We start from the raw sequence: 18443 nt of genomic DNA, 5'->3' as shown, positions 1-18443 counted from the left end.
CTATTCTTGAAAAAGCACAACCATTTTCCATGCAATTTGACGCCCATTCACCAACCCAAATGACCTTCACCGTTTATGCTTGAGTAGTCTTGGCAGCAGCCTGGTTGGGGTTGACTTTCTTGCCATCCTTGTTGTATCGGACTCTGGGTGGGGGAGCACGGTTGCGGCGACCTTCACGGGAGCGAACACTATGAGAAAATTGTCAGCCCTGCTGATCTTTGTAGGAAAGGATGTTCGACCAAGGTTTCATCTCAGTGCGTGACGTACCGAACAATCTTGCCATGAATGGCGCAAGAGACACAGTACTGCAACTTGAGGTACATCTTGGGAACGGTGTATTCTGGGAATACAGAGGCATCCGAGATATCACCTGTGAAGAGAAATGTCAGCCTGGTTCCACACAGTGTATGGAGTATTCGATTTCAGCGCTTCTGAGTTATCCTGAAGCCCAAACTTCGAGGAAAGTACGTACGAATAGCGGCAGATTCGACCTGTTTGAAATCTCGAAGTCAGCTTGGGAACTCTGGGAATGTTCGCCGTCTTGACTGACCATGTTTCTGATTGTGAATCTCTTTATCGCCTTGTCTTTGGGAGTGCATCGAGAGCAGTTGGAGCAGCGGATAGGCTTGACATGACCGCGTCCCTTCTTGTTACGACCGCTGTAAATCCAATATCAGTCCTTGTTCTTTTGTTGTATTACTGCGGCAGACGCGCTCAACTCCAGGAAAGTCGAGGATGAGAGTTTCTTACTTGGATGCACGCTTCTTGACCATTTTTGCTGATTTCTTGCGATAATTGTTGGTAATTGTCGAGATGTCAAATTCGAGGTTCGCCTTCGAGATATCACAATATTCGGGTGTGGGAGGAGCTAGCCGAGAACTTACAAATTCTCAGCTTATCCTATTATGGCTTAGGTCGCCGCACAACCAAAAGATATCATCCTCGCTGAACTTCCAAAATTTCTCATCTTGACAAAACACTTGACCGCTCAGGAAGACAATCATTGTCTAGGTACGTTATCCTATCCATCAAATATACTGTTTGTATCATCTACTAACACTTCTACAGGCAGTCATGCAGATGTAGGACCTCACCGACCCCGCCACCACTTGCGACAAATACTGACAAATTATTGAATAGCTTCGTCAAGACCCTCACGGGCAAGACTATCACACTCGAGGTGGAGTCTTCCGATACCATCGACAATGTCAAGTCCAAAATCCAAGACAAGGAAGGAATTCCACCCGACCAACAACGCCTGATCTTCGCTGGCAAGCAACTCGAGGATGGCCGCACTCTCTCCGATTACAACATCCAGAAGGAGTCGACTCTTCATCTCGTCCTGCGTCTCCGTGGTGGAGCCAAGAAGCGCAAGAAGAAGGTGTACACTACCCCAAAGAAGATCAAGCACAAGCGCAAGAAGACCAAGTTGGCTGTCCTCAAGTACTACAAGGTTGATGGTGATGGAAAGATTGAGCGTCTGAGACGAGAGTGCCCTACTCCCGACGTGAGTTGTCCTATGTCTGGTGGCGCGAACATTTCTAACATTGTTTAAGTGCGGTGCCGGTGTTTTCATGGCTGCTATGCACGATCGTCAATACTGCGGACGTTGCCACTTGACCTACATCTTCGACGAGGCCGGAAAGTAAAGCAATGGTGGCGGGATACGGATGGATAGCTCCTGAAAGCTTATGGTGTATCTAGCAAAGATTATCAAATGCTATGCAGTTGCTGACTGACAACATCACTGAATATTTACCTATGCTTCCGGTAATAGTGATATATTCTCAACTGGCATTTATATTGTGACTTTCCCAAGCTCTTATTTGATCTAGTGATCAAAGAAACTAGAAAGCAATCTGTCACTTTCCATGAGTTCAAACTTCCTCTGCAATTCTGCAAAATCCCTGTTTCTGCCTCTACCATCGACTATCCATCACAGCCAAGCCCTCTTCGCCAAGACTCCTAGCCCACCTCGGTCAAGTTTCATTGCAAAACCATACCAACCCGATACTCGCGGACAGGTTCTGCTTGCTTGGCATATGCACACAAGCTCTCATCATTCAGCTTGACAGGCATTTTAGCTCCCAGATTCCTTGACATCCTCCTCACGTTCAATTGGCGTGACGTAGGGCTTGGCATACTCAACTTGAGTGAGAGGAGTTACTTTTCTTTGATCGCGTGCTCTCTTCTCATTCTCATATCTACATATCTCTCACAGTGTTTGAGAAAGACGTCCAGATTCTACCCTATATCACAATCAATATCATCCTAGTATTATCAGACAACATGGACTTCATCAACAAATTCACCGGCGACAACAACCAAGAACAGAATCAATCTCAAAACCAGCAAACCAACCAGCAACAAAGCTCCTCCCAGCAAGGCGGAGGGATGTTCAGCGGTCTCGGAGATAAGCTGAACTCAGCAGCAGGCGGAGGACGAGAGAGCGAGAAGAACGAAGATATGCTGGACAAAGGTATCCACACATCCTATCCCATCATCCTAAGTATATGCTGATCTTAAGTAGGCATTGATTTCGTGCAAGAGAAATTCATGGGACAAGGACAGCAGGATAATGAGTCTGCGGTGGAGCAAGCGAAGGATGAACAGATTTCGGACTTTATTAGGAAGCAGTATAAGGGTGCGACGGGGTCGGATGTTCCGATTAAGGACAAGGAAACGAGGTTTGGTTGAGGTTCGGGTTGATATGCTTGGGTTAGAAGGATATTCCGATGTGGAATTCAGAGGAGATGGGGTGAGACCCTCAGGCATATCATGGCTTTTGCACTACTCCTCGATGCAAGTGATGTTGTAGTTGACATGAAGACCACGCTTCCAAGAAAGGAAATTCCTTCGCGTCAGCAGATCGTTGAATGTGGTGAGAAAAGAAAGTAGAATGCATATCATTCATCGGTATCCTTTTCTTCACCTTCATCCGACCTTACAATTAGTTTAGCGAGCGAAGACTTTTGTCAAGTTAAAAAAAACAAAACTCAGAGCCATCGACCGAAGTCGATGACTCGTAGAAACCAGCAGCCTGTGCTAGTTTTGGAGAGGCTATAAGTCCATCTGGAAATCTGTCAAATGAGCTAACAATATATTAGATAACCTTGGGTTTTCCGGACTTAATATGGTAAAGAATTGCTTATTTAAATCTATATAGAGTGGTGCAAGTTCGGGACCAAAATAGGATTATCGCGTGGGAGACGCTAGGGACGCCCTTATATTCACTTGGATGGAGGAGATAGGCTTGCGGAATATCAACTCTTGTTAAATTTGTCCCCAAGTATTTCAATAGACACGATCTATCATACCAACAGACTCGCTTATAGACCGGACAAGTTCATGACAGTAATCTTTGGATTCATATAGCATATCCTATACCTAAGTTCGAACAAGAGCGAATATAACAGGATGATGACTATTGGGAGTTCTAGAAATATAAACTATTGGATGAAAGCCTCGCGACCTGCACCAAGTCCTGTAATCCTATGCCATCCGAACCATTGATATGCGCCCAGCCAGATACCATGGCATAATGCAAAACATAATAACCCTCAAAAATATAACGGCTCCACGCCATTTTCCATCCATAGTCAATGCATGCGACCAAGGTATCTTATACAAAATCATACAGTATCCAACAGGATGAAAATAAACTAAAATCTTCTCCACTTCTTAATCGACTTCCCAGCTGCCACCTGGGGTGTTACTGCTCGTACTCTTCGCTTTGTTTTGAAGTCTTGGAGGGCCCATATTGTAATCATCCTCGAACCACGGATCACCGCCATACTCATCCTCGAAGTCCCAGTGAACCGCTTCTCCGTGACTTGAAAGCATGCCTCTCCATTCACCAGCAGCAATCTTTGTAGCAATACTGATCATAAGGTGGAAAAGATGGCTAGGGGGACTGAGCAGAATCTCACAAGTCTTTTGGATGATTGCGGTGGGGAGATGGCGAGCAGTCTGCAGCTTCCGAGGCCGTCGACGTGGAGGAGAAAAGAGATTAACAGCAGGAGGTAGTGGGGATAGCGCTCTTCGGCGAGAGTTACTGCTAGTTGTAGCTCTGTGCCTAATGGTAGATCGAACTGTTGGTGGTGTCACAACCTCTGCCGGTTCTTCATCTGACTTTTCGCTTCCATCATTCACAAGCGGAGGAGTCTTGGGTGGCGGCGACACGCCTCTAGAAGCAGAGTCGGAGGGATTATCGGCAGCCACATCCCAAATACGAGGTGTCTCAGGCGACACCGTCTGCTCTGAGGCATCACGAGTGTGCAAAGGACGTTTTGGCAGGACTATATTTTCGTGAGGGTAGGGATAAGTTGTTGCTGGGGAGGATGGTTGAGAAGCGGGAGGTGAGGGTGGTGCTAAAGGCGAGTGCCATGACTGCACGCTATGAAATGAGTCGACACTGGACGAGAAGTCTGAGTTTGATTCGACATTGGTTGAATACCTGAGAGGTGAGGTTGACTTGGTTCTGTGTTTGGAAGGCGGACTTGTGACTAGTGATAAGACTGGAGGCGCGGTAACTGATCTGGAGCAATTCTGAAGAGCTTGGGGCTTTTCCCGGTCTGGCTCAGCGGTTAGAGGCTGGAAGAATGGTTGATTAGATTCCTTTGGTGTCAAGCCAGTATCATCGGTAGCATCGCTAAAGCTGTCATTCTCCTCCTCGGAATCAACGTAGCTTTCGAATCTGTATTCGGCATCTGGACTTTCAAGTAATGACGGTTTTAGAGATCCTTCAGCGAAATTGGAGGTGGTGTCTAGTGTAACTCGATCATCATCCCGGCAGTCTGCCTCCACCTCGGGTAGGACTTGTGTTTCCTCATCGGCTATGCTTTCGTCCAATGTAGCACTCTTGGTATCTTGTGCTTGTGATAAAACCTCAATCTCCGAAATGAGACGGGGTACATCGGGCCTCTTGAGAGGTGTAGGCGGGTGATCAGAGTCGCCTGAAGACAGTGTAGGCTCAAGAACAGGGGAAGTCGGTTTGGGTGTTTGCGCAGCAGAGTTTGCTCTTGATCGTCCGCTTTCAGGGGGCTCTTCACTCTTTGGTCTCTCTACAGGCCTCCATGGCCTCTTCTTTATGGGGGTTTGCGGCTCTTCCGGAAGTTCAACAGTGAAGTCCCTTTGAAATGGACATGGCGTTTTCTCAAATCGAAGGACTTGATCAAGGACTCTCTTTAGCTCTTCCACCCCAAGTTTCTCTGCTGCACTTGTGTTTGGAACTTCAATTCGCCAATATTGAGGTGGTCTGATTTGGAGCACGAATTTGCTATCGCCGTCAACACACCATGCTTGTGATTTGGGTAGGATTGGCCGCAATGCTGACTGGCAGTTAAGGAAGGCGACGGATCCAGGGGCTCGATATATTCGCAGTGCACCTAAGTTCAATATGTCAGTTATCATTCTTCCCAACGGAATCGAACCACTTCTAGACAAATCAGCAATACATACCAACAGCAATAGTTCTCTCAAAACGTGAAACCCATGATAATGTTCCAGGTTGCTCTTCTATCACCGGACTTCCACTACTTGAACTAGGCCTCGAGGAGGATGTGACTGAGGCTGTGCCCTTTCCTGCGTTGAATTGTACGATACGGACTGATGGGAGATTGTATAGGATTTCGATTTGCGAATCTGGACTCGATGCTGTTTTCGATGTTTGTGGTGGGAGGCTGAATGAGCGCTTTACTGACGGAGTGGTAGGCTCCATTGAAGCCATCATGAGCTTCACTCCAGGAATTGATCTTCTCTGTGCCTGATGATCATGATCATGCGAGGCTGAAGAAAGGGTAGTGGGGGGCGTTTGAAGGAGGTTTCGTCTGGTTGTTTAAGCTGATGCAGTTCGCCGCAATTGTCCGGGGTATTCTTGGCAGGCGATCGCGCTGGGATGACCGTGTAGCAAACAATTGTTCTGTGCAACGGAGTGCGAGTAATCATCTGCGAGCTGTATATTATTGAATTTGGTGAGAGAAGAGAAAGGAAGAGCTCATTGGGATGAAAGCATCATCATAAAATGCGACGCGTTGAAAGTCCCAGTCCCAGCCTCCTCACGCGCTTCGTTTCCCTTTGCGGCCCCACCAGCTCTGACGCTGCACAAATTCCAAAGCTGGAGAACCTTGGCCTCATGCCAACCCTGAGCCTGCAACTTTCTCAATATCACTTGCAAATATGTCTCAAGTCAGACCTCGTTCGCAAAGACCTATGCTGACACAGGAGCAACTGAAAAAGAAGCTGGAAGTCACCAATTTCGATCCAAATGCCATCCTTCGAGGTGCACAACTTACTGTCGTTGGAGGTTAGTAACTAGATGGACAGCCCTCAATGCATATATTGACAACCTCAAGCTCTGAGAGCATTGCAGAATCCTGCACTCTTTACTTCCGAGCATTACAAACAAGCTGCTCTAGCTGTCGCAGCTGGCATTGCTATCCGGCTTGCCATCAGTATTCCAGTATGAGACGCCTTGATGCTGACGAAAGTTGGAAGTCCTAACATTTTGCTCAGATAATCGGGATCAAGGTTCTCTTATGGTTTCTGTCCTTTATCTTCAATTTCGAGCATTCTACTTGGGACGATAAGATTGTCAACGGCCTTGACTTCATCTCCGAGTATGTGTTGCAGGTTCCTTTGTTTCTCATGACGATGATGAGACATGTTACACCAACTCTTGATAACATGTAAGTATACCTGCCTCTCAGATTTTATGGCTGTAATTAAATCTTTCAGGTTCATGGAATCGTAAGTCCTCCACTACACTCTTCGAAATTCCGCTCACATCCGTTTCGATTGGCATGGGTGGATGAAACCTATTACAAGAAGCACGAAGGAGAAGACCCTTCTACCCTACGAGAAACATACTACCCAAACCTGCGAAAATATGCGACTAGAGATGGCAGCACCCACTCAAAGAGTACAGCAGAAGCCCTCACAATGTTCCTGATGCGGTTTGGGAAGAAGGCAGGACTGTCGCTAGCAGTCTTTACTCTTTCATATATCCCGTATATCGGACGACTCGTCCTTCCCGCGGCAAGTTTCTATACTTTCCAGAATGTGGTTGGTCTGGGTCCAGCAGGCATCATTTTCGGAACAGGCATTTTCTTGCCTCGAAGATACCTCATTATCTTCTTGCAGAGCTACTTTGCCTCGAGAAGTTTGATGAGAGAATTGGTATGTCTCCATGCTATTGTTCGTTTTCTCGGGACATCTTGATCCATGCTATTGTTCGTCTTGTCAAGACGCTTCAATGCGAATCCATTGTCCAAATTTCTTGTCGCTCTTGCTTCTATAAGTACTAACAATAACCAGCTCGAGCCGTACTTTTCTCGAATTCGATTCAACAAAGAGCAGAAGAAGCATTGGTTTCATGATCGGGAAGGTCTTCTCTTCGGATTTGGAGTTGGGTTCTACATCTTCCTTCGCATTCCTCTGCTCGGCGTCCTCATCTATGGAATCGCTGAAGCATCAACGGCCTATCTCATTACAAAGATCACCGACCCCCCACCACCTCCAAACCAAAGTGAAGGCTTTGCTGCAAGCCAACAAGAATGGCGGAACAAGCATGAATTTCTGAGTGTCAAGCTTTGGGATCTGGACACAAATCACAATCATGGGTTGAGTCAAGCTACCCCGAACCCGGCCAACACACAAGGAACGTCCTCCAGCATACCGTCCGAACCACCGCCTCCATATACAGAGATGAGATCTAGATAAAAGGCACTAGTACTCGGTGCAGATTATATCTTCTAAATCAAAAGTACTGACGTCAGCTACGACAGCGACGATGTTATGACAGCTAGAAAGCAGTTCATGTACATAATGATTAGCCGTCACTGCAATCTGCAACAGCAATGCCGAGCATACTCCATATCGGTACCCCTTGGGTCTGGAATCAAACCCCGCATCCAGTAAATGTGGTTGGTAGTTGGGTGCATATCTCGATCAGCGTCATGCTAAAGAGGGGCAGAGGTCCGGCCGATAAGGAGCTTCTTATCGCGTCCCACTTTACATCCCCATTCGCTCTTGGTTACACGTACATGACCAATTGTACATTGCGGGGTCTAGAAAATCAATCGATTTATTATATCCCTTCTCTCCTCTCCGCCTTTGTGTTTTCAATTGTTCTTCTCGCACTTGACCCTCCTCACCACGTCCATTTTCGGTAATCAGCTACCCCGCCAAGTAACTGTTCAATCATCATGGGTCTCACGGAGATTCGTAACGTGTGTGAGGTATCTCTGAACATTCCAGCCGAGAAGCAGGAAAAGTTGCACAATAGATGGCATCCCGATATTCCTTTCGCTGGCACCATCAAGAATGGAGAGACCGTGAAGATTGAATGTGTAAGTTTCTCGGCAACGAATCTTGGCCGTGGGGTAACGGTAACAATAGGTCGATTGGACAGGCGGGCAGATTGGTACGAATCCATGATTTTCAGACCATATTCTTGCCGTTGACCACTTCGAAGGCAATAATAACAGTGCGGATGACATGAAGAATGTTGATCTTACTCGTATCCATTACCTATCTGGACCATTCGAGATCGAGACTGCTGAGCCAGGTGATGTCCTCCTTGTAGAGATCATGGATGTACAGCCACAGTAAGGACAACTGAGCTCCTAATAAGTCGAATGTTCATGATATGCTCGGGAATTATTCGATCTTTTAGCTCTTGAATCATGTCAAAGATATTCGTTGCTGACTTTTGAACGAAAAAGTGACAAGCATCCATGGGGATTGTAAGTACTTCTATCCTGTATGTTGAACCGATACTAACTTTTGTAGTACTGGTAATGTTTGAATGCTCTCTTGGAGAATCATGCGTTGATGAGTGAACAGGAATCTTTGATAAGAACAATGGAGGTGGCTTTCTTGACGAGATCTACCCAACCGCGTAGGTGACTTTTCCTCTATCTCTATAATTTACTTGACCTTGGAATTGTTACAGAAGACTTCCGGAAATCTGTTCTAGTTTATTGTCTCTCTATACTATTGGATTTGTTGCATTTAGATGTCCGGATAAAGAATCAAACATTCTTTAGGAGAGATGTTCCAGTGGTCTGCGATTTGCGGACTTTGAATATTTTGAATATGCCATTTGATGTCCCAAGTCACCACAAATGCTAACCAATCTATTCTCACAGAGCAAAAGCCATCTGGGACTTTGAAGGAATCTACTGCTCCTCCCGCCACATCCCACACGTCAAATTCCCCGGCCTCATCCACCCCGGCATCCTAGGCTGTGCCCCCTCAGCAGAAGTCCTCGCAACATGGAACAAGCGCGAAGGAGAACTAATCGCAGCCAACAAACTCGACCGCATCGTCGCCCAACCCCCTGAACCCGAGAACGTCCACGCCGGCTCCGCATCCGAGGACATCAAAGCGAAAGTTGGACGCGAAGGCGCGCGTACGATCCCCGGCCGTCCTGAACATGGCGGGAATTGCGACATCAAGAACCTCTCGCGTGGGAGTAAGGTTTATCTCCCGGTTCATGTGAAGGGGGCTAAGTTCTCGGTGGGGGATTTGCATTTCTCGCAGGGTGATGGGGAGATTTCGTTTTGTGGTGCTATTGAGATGTCGGGGATCGTTACAATCAATTTTAAGGTGATGAAGAATGGGATTGCGGATCTGGGCATGAAGAGTCCGATTTACTTGCCTGGACCTGTGGAACCGCACTATGGTCCTGGACGCTATTTGACTTTTGAGGGTTTTAGTGTTGATGAGCATGGAAAGCAACATTATATGGATGTTACTGTCGCTTATAGACAGACTATTCTAAGTGTGTTGTCCTAGCTGGACCGATATAAGTGGAAGTTGCTAATAGATGGATAGGATGCATTGAGTATCTTCGCCGTTTCGGATACTCTGATTACCAGGTCTACCTTCTGCTCTCCTGTGCACCTGTTCAAGGCCACGTTGCAGGCATCGTCGATATCCCTAAGTAAGTTGCTCCTCTTCCCAACTTCTATTCTTCCACTTACTAATACACCCAGTGCATGCACAACTCTAGGTCTCCCAATGGACATCTTTGACTTCGACATCTCTCCCACCGGCCCAGCCAAGAAACTGGACATGGGAAGCTGTGCATTCGAGACGGGTGTCAAGGAAGGCAAGGTTACCAGCGGTGGAGCGAACAGTGAGCATAGTTTCGGTGGTGGGTTGACATTCAAGGAGAAGACGAATGTTGTGGAGAATTTGAAGGAGAAGGTCATGGGTTCTTGACAGGTTTGAGAGAATATGGATGGGAGATTGTTTGTCTTAGGGAGGATGTGTGGAGTGGTGAAATTGACTGAGGTAGCTAAGAGCAATGAAGGTCCTTGATCAGGCCAGACATTGAGACTACGAAAATGTGTGAAAGTTTAATAATGATCAGGGCTTGATCTCTCATTGTCTCATCTACATCCTCATAGTAATATTTGCGGGCTTCTGTCAGCCAGGAAACCCACCCCTAGCCATTTTCCTCGCTCTCTGATCACGTCTATTATGATTAGCTCTTGACCCCTTATTCGCCTCCTTCCTCTGCCTCGCAACCTCAGTATCCCTCTCTCCAGTCGGCCCTACAACATTCCCTCGCCCCCTCCCTCTCCCTGCCCCTCCCCGTCCACCACGACCTCTGGGCCCACCTCTCCCACGCCCATTCCCATCGATATCAGAATCCTCCGTTCCAGAACCAGCAGGACTTGCCCTCCAAGCCGTCGGAGCAAGCTCTTTCTGCGCTCCAGTAAAATTCGAGAAATTAGCTTCCAGTCTTTGCATCTGTCTCGGGTCTCGAGAGAGCATGAGTCCCCAGCCTTCGATGGCTTCATCTGTCATACCAGTCTCTTCTCTCAACGATGCTCGGGGCTTTCCTCTCCGTGTTGCTGCTTCGCGGCCAAAGATATCGGGACTCATCTTGTAAGCTCGGAACAGAGCTTCGTCGTCGGCATCTCTGGTGTCTGCGTTTGCTTCTTCGGGATTGTTACCCGGTGTAGCCGAGTCGACGGTTCCTCCGACGTCTGCTACGTCGTAAGTGTCGTCTCGTTCGTCGTCATCTGAGTCGAATGCTGCGAGGGCTGAGAGGATGGCTGCTTTGTTTGGTGCGGTGGAGCGGTCTTGGAGGACGTCGTCTGCTGTTTTGTTTGGGTTTCGACGGCCGAAGTGAAGCTTGGAGGTGTCGACTGCAAGTTGGTCGAACTCGTCGTCGTCGAATACGTTGCGCCTTGATGGTATTTGTGGTGGTGTTGAATGAGGTACCATATCAAGTCTATGATCATGAATTTGTCCATCATCCCTGATGAATATTAGCCAAGTCATGTAGAAAAGTATAAATATTGTACTTACAGTGCTTCAGAACGGTCAACCTTCTCGAGATGAGCTGGCAGTGAGTCTTCCAATAGATGGGCTATCACTTGCTCAACATCATCACCATACTCATCAAGCAATTTGACAACGAAGGCTGACCCTAGATCCGGAAACAGATCTTGTACTTGAGAGATCAAACTCATCCTATGAATATGAATTTGTCCATGACTGCCATGACCGTATTCGTCAAGAGCAATTCCTTTGCCCTTGTTAATCTTCTGCTTCACCAGGTGTCGCGGTCTCCCACTGCCACCAGCTTTCTTGAAGCCTTCTAAAGCAGTGATCACAGATTTCGCTCTACTTGACCCCGATCCAGAACTTTCAATTTTTTGTTGAATTTGCTTCAACACAGGGGTGGATGTCACCAGTTCGGCGACCAACGAGTCATTAACATTCGTAGGACCGGCTTTATGTGCTTCTGCAGCAGCTTTCAGAGAATACAGCTGATCAACCAAGGAAGAGAAATTGGGCTTCTCCCCTTCCGTAAGACCGATCAGACACAAATATGTGGTTGAGATGATGGCTTTCCGTAATGGAGGGTTCATAAGCTTATAGCAGCTTATTAACGAATCCAGGAAATCGCTACCGGCCATGAAAAAAGCTGCCGTTTGAGGAGAAGCGTGAAGGAGATGATTCAATCGTTTAAGAGAGGCCTCGGCGGTCTTTAAATCGCCTTTGAGTCCAGCATCCAGATCCTTGATCAAAACTGTCTTGAGAGCCGCAATGGATGTTTCCAGGGAAGCAAGATGTCGTTTCCAGACAATGGCCACGACTTGACCTCCATGCTCTTTTCCGTATAACTTGCTGAAATCCGCAAGAAATTGCCAACGAAGTAGTGATTCTAGAGAATCATCGCTTTCCAAAAGTCTCCGAGACAACAAGTAACATTGTCTTCTTAGTTGCTTGCTTTTAGACGGACTTGAATGTGGTACATCATGTGATAATGCACTTTCCTCGGCGTACGAAGTGAGAAAGATGGGTATCGATTCATCCTTGCAAGATATCCGTACAAAGTCTGGCGAGGAGAGCGACAGATGGGCACCAGCGAGAGTAATCCAGGCATCCAAACAAGCCTCCCACTCCTCAGGGACAATATGATTTCTCCAAGCTGCTTCAGGGAACGGTACCATAGGTGGGAAACTCGTTTGAGCAGCCATTTTCGCACAAGTCGGCGGAAATCTGAAGATCCAAAAAAGTGAAGTCCCAAGAGGGACAGAAGGGTCAACTTAATATCGACATAGAACACAAAAACTTCAAGAAATCCACGCCGTTTGACTCACGAAGCTTCAATCAGCCTCAAACGCAGCCATGAATAATGATGACAGTACACCTGCAGCAAGGCTGAGGTAGTCCTACACCCAAAACAGTCTAGCCCACCTAACCGACGCCAAGACTTCCAACCCACAAATCGAGAATTCCCCAAAAGATTTCCTTTTCTTCCTCAACGACAACTCCAACCACGTTCAACTTCATCACTTTGCCGTACTTTACATCAAGTAAGTCGAGTCGTGAAGCCAGCATCAAAATGTCCTACCAAAAGAACCCCGACAAGGAATTCGGCGAGGGCCCCGTACGTATCCCCTCTTTCCTTCCTTTTCCCCCTCATCCCCCCATCACCCCGCTGATTGCAAATGATTAGAAAACCCACAAGATCCGCATCACCCTCACGAGCCGCAAAGTGCAATCCCTCGAGAAGGTCTGCCAGGAGCTCATCGAGCGCGCCAAGACCAAGGACCTGCGCGTCAAGGGCCCCGTCCGCCTGCCGATCAAGAACCTCAAGGTCACGACCCGCAAGACTCCCTGTGGTGAGGGCTCCAAGACCTGGGATACGTTTGAGATGCGGATTCATAAGCGTTTGATTGAGTATGTTGCTTCCTTCCTTCCTTTATTCTTTTGGGGTTTTCGGGAATGTGCTAATGAGAGGGGAATTGCAGTCTCAATGCGCCGACCGAGGTGGTTAAGCAGATCATTATCAATATTGAGGCCGGTGTCGAGGTCGAGGTTACGATTGCTGCTTAAGTGTAGCTTCGGATGCGCTTTTCTGGTGAGGGGAGGGTAGCTGTCGCTGGGCAGGGAACACTTCCACGATTTGAAGGGAGATGCCTCACTCAATGCAATAATCGTTGTTATTGAGAACATTCAACTGTCCAGATCTTTGTGCCATCTTCGTGAATAGTGACCTTAGGAAAGTCATTGCTATACTCCAGTCGATTCACCGAATACTGGTCAAGGCTTGGGCGATTGTTCATCTGACATGTGGGATGTCCCTGTATGACATGGCAAACCTCATGAGCAAGTCTTGCATGGGCAAATCTTGCTCGCTCCAGCAATCTTCCGGGGGCAGTTGTAACCTACGTTGAGAATACTGTATTAATTGCTTTCTAAGATATCATCGTATAGGCAAATTAACTTAGGAACTCTGGGGCGGACCATGTCTGGTTCCAAAAGTAATCCCTCATTTCCTGTTAGATCGTTGACTGCTGTGATGTATGAGAGGAAGTAACGGGGATAGGAATGGGCACTCCATTTCATGTAAGATCTTAGCAGGGTATAAAAGACCCAGATCTGCATACTTTATTCGATGTTTGCTTTTAGCAAGCGCTTAGGGGGACCTTCTCTTATAGAGCTCACTCCCTTATTGAGGAATCATATCTTAGAAAGTAATTAATAAGGTACCTAAGAACATCATGTACAATCGCCTATGCTCGCGAGTTCAATCAATAGTGTCAGAGAAGTCAGATTGACTGCAATCCATGAACAAGAAGGGAATCATGATGAGGCATTGGGAAAGATGTAACAATGGAAGTGCTCAAGCGTTCACAGCATCAGGAAAGGAAATCATTGTCAAAATTGCATTCATGTCTCATGCTATGCTATGGCAGTTTGCCTGGGTATCTCAAACAATTCCGAACGCCAACCTATGCTTTCAGTCATCGAAATTTAGACCTTCTTCTTCTCTTCCGTAGTTGCCATCGACTGAATAACGTAGAAGAGGAGGTATGCCTCGACTCCTAGAACCTCGGACTTGGATGCTGTGTAAACCTTGTGATCGTCGAATTTGAACCACTTATTCAATTAGCTAAGGCATCCTCGCGCGAGAAAAGAACATACCTGGTTATCATGCTTTGAGTACGAAATGTAGTGACCCTGTTCGATGGCATCGCCGATATGGGTTACCACACTCTGCAAGTGATACGTGCTCCTAGCCTTGAGTGCATACTGGGCAGGACCATGACCCTTCGCCTCATCAATCTTGTCGGTGTAAGGGAGCATCTCAAGCTTGAAAGGGAATGAGACCTTATTCTTGATCTTGATGGCATTACCACCCTTTTGGCTGAAACGCTGTTGAGAGTTAGTAAATCTTATGCAGGATAGTTGGGGAAACTAACCTTCAACTGAAAGCACAACACATTAGGCAACATCTTGATGCTTACTTGCTTGGTAGCCTTTTTGCTGCCACAAGCATCACAGCTGTAGTCACATTGTTCTTCGGTGAAGTACTCTTTCTTAAGGCAATACTCGAGAGAATGCTTCTTTGTAGAAGCTTGGGTAGAAAGGAAGTCTAAACCGAGACTGATATCGGAGAACTGCTGGAGGCCGGTTCGTCGAACTGAGCCGCACTTCTTGCCATTGTTTACACCCTTGCATCTAATGATGCTAAGAGTCTTGCCGTAGAAAGTTTGATGGATAACGCACTTGCAGTCCTCGCCATCATACTTGAGACGCTTGTTTGGAGAGCTATTAGCGATTAATGAGCGGGGGTCGACAGAGTTGATCTCATGAAGTTCCTCAAGAAGAAAGTTCAAGAATTCGTGAGCATCTTGTTGTTCATCGGGCTTGATACTTTCATAGGCTGGCTTGGCGGAGAAGACGAAGCTGCCCAGGATGTTTTGTGCTGTCCATGCGCTGGTTGTCTCGGTGTTGTTGAATTGTTGGAACATGTCGTCCATGAAGCAGCTCAAGCAAGGTTCGTTGTTAAGAGACTTTGTACAGGTCGAAGACTTGTGGCCCTCGCTGAGATAGAAGTTTCGCATCAATGGATTGTGTACCAGAGATTCGAGGATGACGGTCATATAGCAAGTAGAACCCATGTTCCATATGCCTCTGACAGTGGCTACGCTGCAACTCTGCTTGCTTGCGTCCTTGCTTGCCACTTTGATGGTGTTCTCTTGGAAGAGTTCGGCATATTCATCATGCTTTCTCTTTAGTGCTAAACATCAAGGTCAGAAATCATCTCCAGGTCAATAGAGGGGCAGAAATCGAACATACAATAAGAACCTGTCTCGACCTTCCTAGTTCTGAGCGACTCCAATACCGGATCAAACACAAAGTCCTTGCACATGTTGCAAAAGAGATTGCCGCTGCGACTCTCGACGACTAAACGGTGATAAGCAATTGTACTGATGGTGCCGGCGAGGACACATACACATGGATTTACACGTGGACATACACAAACGATGCTTCGTTTCCAAACTATGCTTGTCGATTTGTTCTTCTGGAAGTGTGCTCTCGCATTGCAGACAGAGGTACAATGGACCGATTCGACTAACAACTCGTCCCTTCTCGTCCTTGTAATGTTGCGAACGGATAGGCGAGGAGTTGCAGATGGTGGAAAGCGCATGCTTATAGTTCTTGACGAACGCTGAATTGGGGCCTACAATAGACCTGCGAATATGATCTGTGGCATAGGTGAGCAGGCTGGCGAGGCTGAGATGCGCTGCAATGAGAGAAGACTTACCACAACCGTAAGAGAGGACGCCAGGCTTGTAGGCAGGAATGTCGGACTTGGCAGGCTTTTCAGTCGTGGGACTGGGAGGTACGGACGACGCCATGACTTGCTGTGTTTCTTGGAAGTTGTTGTTGAATTCTGAAGTTGTTCTGTGTAAGAAGATCCAAGGTTGCCGATTTTTTGTCTCTGAACTTTCATGGGGCAGTGACGTTCGCTTACAGTGGAGGTGGACCCCTGAAGCACAATAGGAAGAAGCGAATTAGCGCACAATAGTAAGCCGAGGCTACGAGACAATGGTTTCTCCAGCACCACAGCCGAGCATTTACATGAGAACAATACTAACAATACCAATGCCAGCAATTGTTACCAGAATGGCAACACAAATCATTCATTTGCCAGAGGTAGACCGGTTGAGTGCGAGGATTATTCGCATTCTTGGCGGCAATCCTGGAAAAGTACGTCCACATCTGTAATCGCGATTCGTGTTTTGTCATCAATAGAAACGAGCTTCCAGTGGGCCTGATATCTAGCAGCTGGTGTCAAATATTGCTTGCTTTTGATTCTTTGCATTTCTTGCGTCTCTGATTATGTAGGCTAGAGGTCATCACTGACGGAGTTGTGTGCTAGTTCACGCTACAAGGTGACAGCCTCGCGTTAAACCTACCGTGCATCGTGTCTGATATGTTACAGGAACAAACACGTACATAGTCGGGACTGGACAAAAACGCTTGCTCATCGATACAGGCGAAGGAAAGCCATCCTGGATTGCAAATCTCAAGGATGTCTTGACGAAGGAAAATATTATCATCTCCAAGGCCATCATTACGCATTGGCATCATGACCATCAAGGAGGCATAAAGCATTTGCTCGAATGTTATCCAGGGACCGATATCTTCAAGAACCAGCCTGATGCGGGCCAGCAAGATATACAGGATGGCCAGATTTTCCAAGTGGATGGCGCCTCATTGCGAGCTGTGTTCTCTCCAGGACACACCCAGGACCATATGTCTTTCGTGCTCGAGGAAGAGGATGCGATGTTCACAGGAGATAATGTTCTCGGCGCCGGAACTGCTGTGTTCGAGGACCTTGCAACATATCTCAACAGTCTAGAGATCATGCGGGGAAAGTTCCAGGGCCGAGCATATCCTGGCCACGGACCTGTGATCGAAGAAGGACCTGCCAAGATACTAGAATATATCCTGCACAGGAAACAGCGAGAAGAGCAAGTAGTTCAGATCCTGAAATCCAAATCATCGAATACAGCCGAGTCCCAGAATAGTGAACCGGATGAGTGGGCCTCTATGGACATTGTCAAGATAATCTACAAAGATGTTCCGGAAAACCTACATGTACCTGCTCATGGTGGTGTTATGCAAGTACTGAGGAAGTTAGAGACCGAAGAGAAGGTTGTGCAGCATCCTAAGAGTGAGAAATGGAGAATCAAGGACCGCGCGGCTCTGTGAAGCTGTGGCGTATATCCGTATATCCTGAATGCTAAGAATGGCGATCGGAACCGAGCGATACTTTGGAGTGGACTTTTAAAATTGCATAATGGCTCCAATGTCAGCTTGACAGCAGTTTGTCAGGTGTTATAGGCGTGCGGAAGGTCGTGCGGAGTAGGCTGCGAGTTGGAGATAAGAGTGGCTTGAGACTTGCATGCAGCCAACACTTTACCCCACATCCAAACATTGAAAGAAGTCATACATCGGTTAACCTCTTGCTCTTGTCATGCTTGGACTTATTCCCATCAGTGTTCCAAATTGCCGGTTGTTGCAGAGTAAAGCTGTACAGATCGTCTGATTGCCTCTTGGCAAGAAAGCGGGGTCAGAGACAAAAGTCCAAGTGACTTACTCCCAGAGGTCTGCGGTATCGCACAAGATGTGCAGAACTTCGAAACATCCCTGATACAATAGACGATACATAAAGCTGCGATCAGATAATGAGCTCTCCCCAACAGCCTCGTTGGCAAAAGGTGGTGTGGTAGTGGAGCTAGCATGGGGCACAGGATTGGGAACGGTGCCCAATGAACATCTTTGGATAAACAGCGGAGAAATCTTTCCGCACCACATGCAATTTATCAGCATCCCAAGTCTCCCAGCCACGCAATTAAGTGGCATCGGAAGTCCCGACCGCCGACGGCAGTCGAATCGCAGCTTTGGAGCTAAGAAAATCTTTAAGTTGACACCATCAGAGGTTGAGTAAGGCATCTCGGTGACCGGCATGCGTCACAAGATCGTGGAGGTCGAGATGTGGTGGTAGCAATTGGCGTCATCCCAGGGAAGAGAGGGATGCTCCGTGGCCCAGTGGCAAGCAAGGATGACAAGAGAAGGAAGAGAACAACGCAGTGCAGATGTTGCACACCGCAGCG

The 18443-nt window shown here is 47.3% G+C and overlaps 10 protein-coding genes across 10 annotated transcripts; 6 read left to right on the top strand and 4 right to left on the bottom strand.

The window, feature by feature from the left end:
- Positions 1–73: 73 nt before the first annotated feature.
- On the bottom strand, positions 74–773 carry LY89DRAFT_783839 (ribosomal protein S26e; the record flags this gene model as incomplete). Its single annotated transcript, XM_018222729.1, has 5 exons — positions 74–188; positions 268–370; positions 473–491; positions 551–659; positions 751–773. 5 exons carry the CDS (start codon positions 771–773, stop codon positions 74–76), a joined length of 369 nt encoding a protein of 122 aa, XP_018069103.1.
- Positions 774–781: 8 nt separating this feature from the next.
- LY89DRAFT_121570 (putative ubiquitin-40S ribosomal protein S27a) lies at positions 782–1811 on the top strand. Its single transcript, XM_018205144.1, has 4 exons — positions 782–1011; positions 1069–1082; positions 1141–1507; positions 1557–1811. The coding sequence occupies exons 2-4, from the start codon at positions 1075–1077 to the stop codon at positions 1647–1649; spliced, it is 468 nt and encodes a 155-aa protein (XP_018069102.1). The 5' UTR covers positions 782–1011; positions 1069–1074; the 3' UTR covers positions 1650–1811.
- A 29-nt stretch (positions 1812–1840) lies between these two features.
- On the top strand, positions 1841–2963 carry LY89DRAFT_619898 (uncharacterized protein). The gene is made up of 2 exons (XM_018210897.1): positions 1841–2479; positions 2531–2963. Exons 1-2 carry the CDS (start codon positions 2290–2292, stop codon positions 2695–2697), a joined length of 357 nt encoding a protein of 118 aa, XP_018069101.1. The 5' UTR covers positions 1841–2289; the 3' UTR covers positions 2698–2963.
- Positions 2964–3275: 312 nt separating this feature from the next.
- On the bottom strand, positions 3276–6018 carry LY89DRAFT_619896 (uncharacterized protein). Its single transcript, XM_018210896.1, has 2 exons — positions 5461–6018; positions 3276–5387 (listed from the first exon to the last, which is right to left on the bottom strand). Exons 1-2 carry the CDS (start codon positions 5729–5731, stop codon positions 3682–3684), a joined length of 1977 nt encoding a protein of 658 aa, XP_018069100.1. The 5' UTR covers positions 5732–6018; the 3' UTR covers positions 3276–3681.
- A 150-nt stretch (positions 6019–6168) lies between these two features.
- On the top strand, positions 6169–8082 carry LY89DRAFT_751316 (uncharacterized protein). Its single transcript, XM_018221222.1, has 5 exons — positions 6169–6304; positions 6354–6460; positions 6514–6686; positions 6753–7176; positions 7315–8082. The coding sequence occupies exons 1-5, from the start codon at positions 6178–6180 to the stop codon at positions 7717–7719; spliced, it is 1236 nt and encodes a 411-aa protein (XP_018069099.1). The 5' UTR covers positions 6169–6177; the 3' UTR covers positions 7720–8082.
- LY89DRAFT_121448 (formamidase-like protein) lies at positions 7963–10331 on the top strand. The gene is made up of 9 exons (XM_018205143.1): positions 7963–8348; positions 8398–8422; positions 8474–8606; positions 8724–8744; positions 8791–8795; positions 8845–8899; positions 9150–9784; positions 9838–9946; positions 9999–10331. The coding sequence occupies exons 1-9, from the start codon at positions 8205–8207 to the stop codon at positions 10225–10227; spliced, it is 1356 nt and encodes a 451-aa protein (XP_018069098.1). The 5' UTR covers positions 7963–8204; the 3' UTR covers positions 10228–10331.
- Positions 10332–10434: 103 nt separating this feature from the next.
- LY89DRAFT_708433 (CUE domain-containing protein) lies at positions 10435–12652 on the bottom strand (the record flags this gene model as incomplete). The annotated part of the gene is made up of 2 exons (XM_018217682.1): positions 11326–12652; positions 10435–11275 (listed from the first exon to the last, which is right to left on the bottom strand). The coding sequence occupies exons 1-2, from the start codon at positions 12501–12503 to the stop codon at positions 10435–10437; spliced, it is 2019 nt and encodes a 672-aa protein (XP_018069097.1). The 5' UTR covers positions 12504–12652.
- Positions 12653–12817: 165 nt separating this feature from the next.
- Positions 12818–13865, top strand: LY89DRAFT_686406 (putative 40S ribosomal protein S20). Its single transcript, XM_018215275.1, has 3 exons — positions 12818–12916; positions 12986–13209; positions 13281–13865. The coding sequence occupies exons 1-3, from the start codon at positions 12872–12874 to the stop codon at positions 13363–13365; spliced, it is 354 nt and encodes a 117-aa protein (XP_018069096.1). The 5' UTR covers positions 12818–12871; the 3' UTR covers positions 13366–13865.
- Positions 13866–14286: 421 nt separating this feature from the next.
- Positions 14287–16178, bottom strand: LY89DRAFT_735817 (cysteine proteinase; the record flags this gene model as incomplete). The annotated part of the gene is made up of 6 exons (XM_018220047.1): positions 14287–14412; positions 14458–14688; positions 14736–15556; positions 15616–15723; positions 15773–16024; positions 16085–16178. The coding sequence occupies 6 exons, from the start codon at positions 16176–16178 to the stop codon at positions 14287–14289; spliced, it is 1632 nt and encodes a 543-aa protein (XP_018069095.1).
- A 268-nt stretch (positions 16179–16446) lies between these two features.
- On the top strand, positions 16447–17538 carry LY89DRAFT_698389 (metallo-beta-lactamase domain-containing protein; the record flags this gene model as incomplete). Its single annotated transcript, XM_018216976.1, has 2 exons — positions 16447–16534; positions 16766–17538. 2 exons carry the CDS (start codon positions 16447–16449, stop codon positions 17536–17538), a joined length of 861 nt encoding a protein of 286 aa, XP_018069094.1.
- Between the last annotated feature and the right edge of the window lie 905 nt (positions 17539–18443).

The sequence above is a fragment of the Mollisia scopiformis genome (genome assembly GCF_001500285.1).
Source record: "Mollisia scopiformis unplaced genomic scaffold LY89scaffold_16, whole genome shotgun sequence".
Lineage (NCBI taxonomy): Eukaryota > Fungi > Ascomycota > Leotiomycetes > Helotiales > Mollisiaceae > Mollisia > Mollisia scopiformis.
Note: the sequence above shows the minus strand (reverse complement) of the source record. Positions and strands in the feature narration are given on the sequence as shown.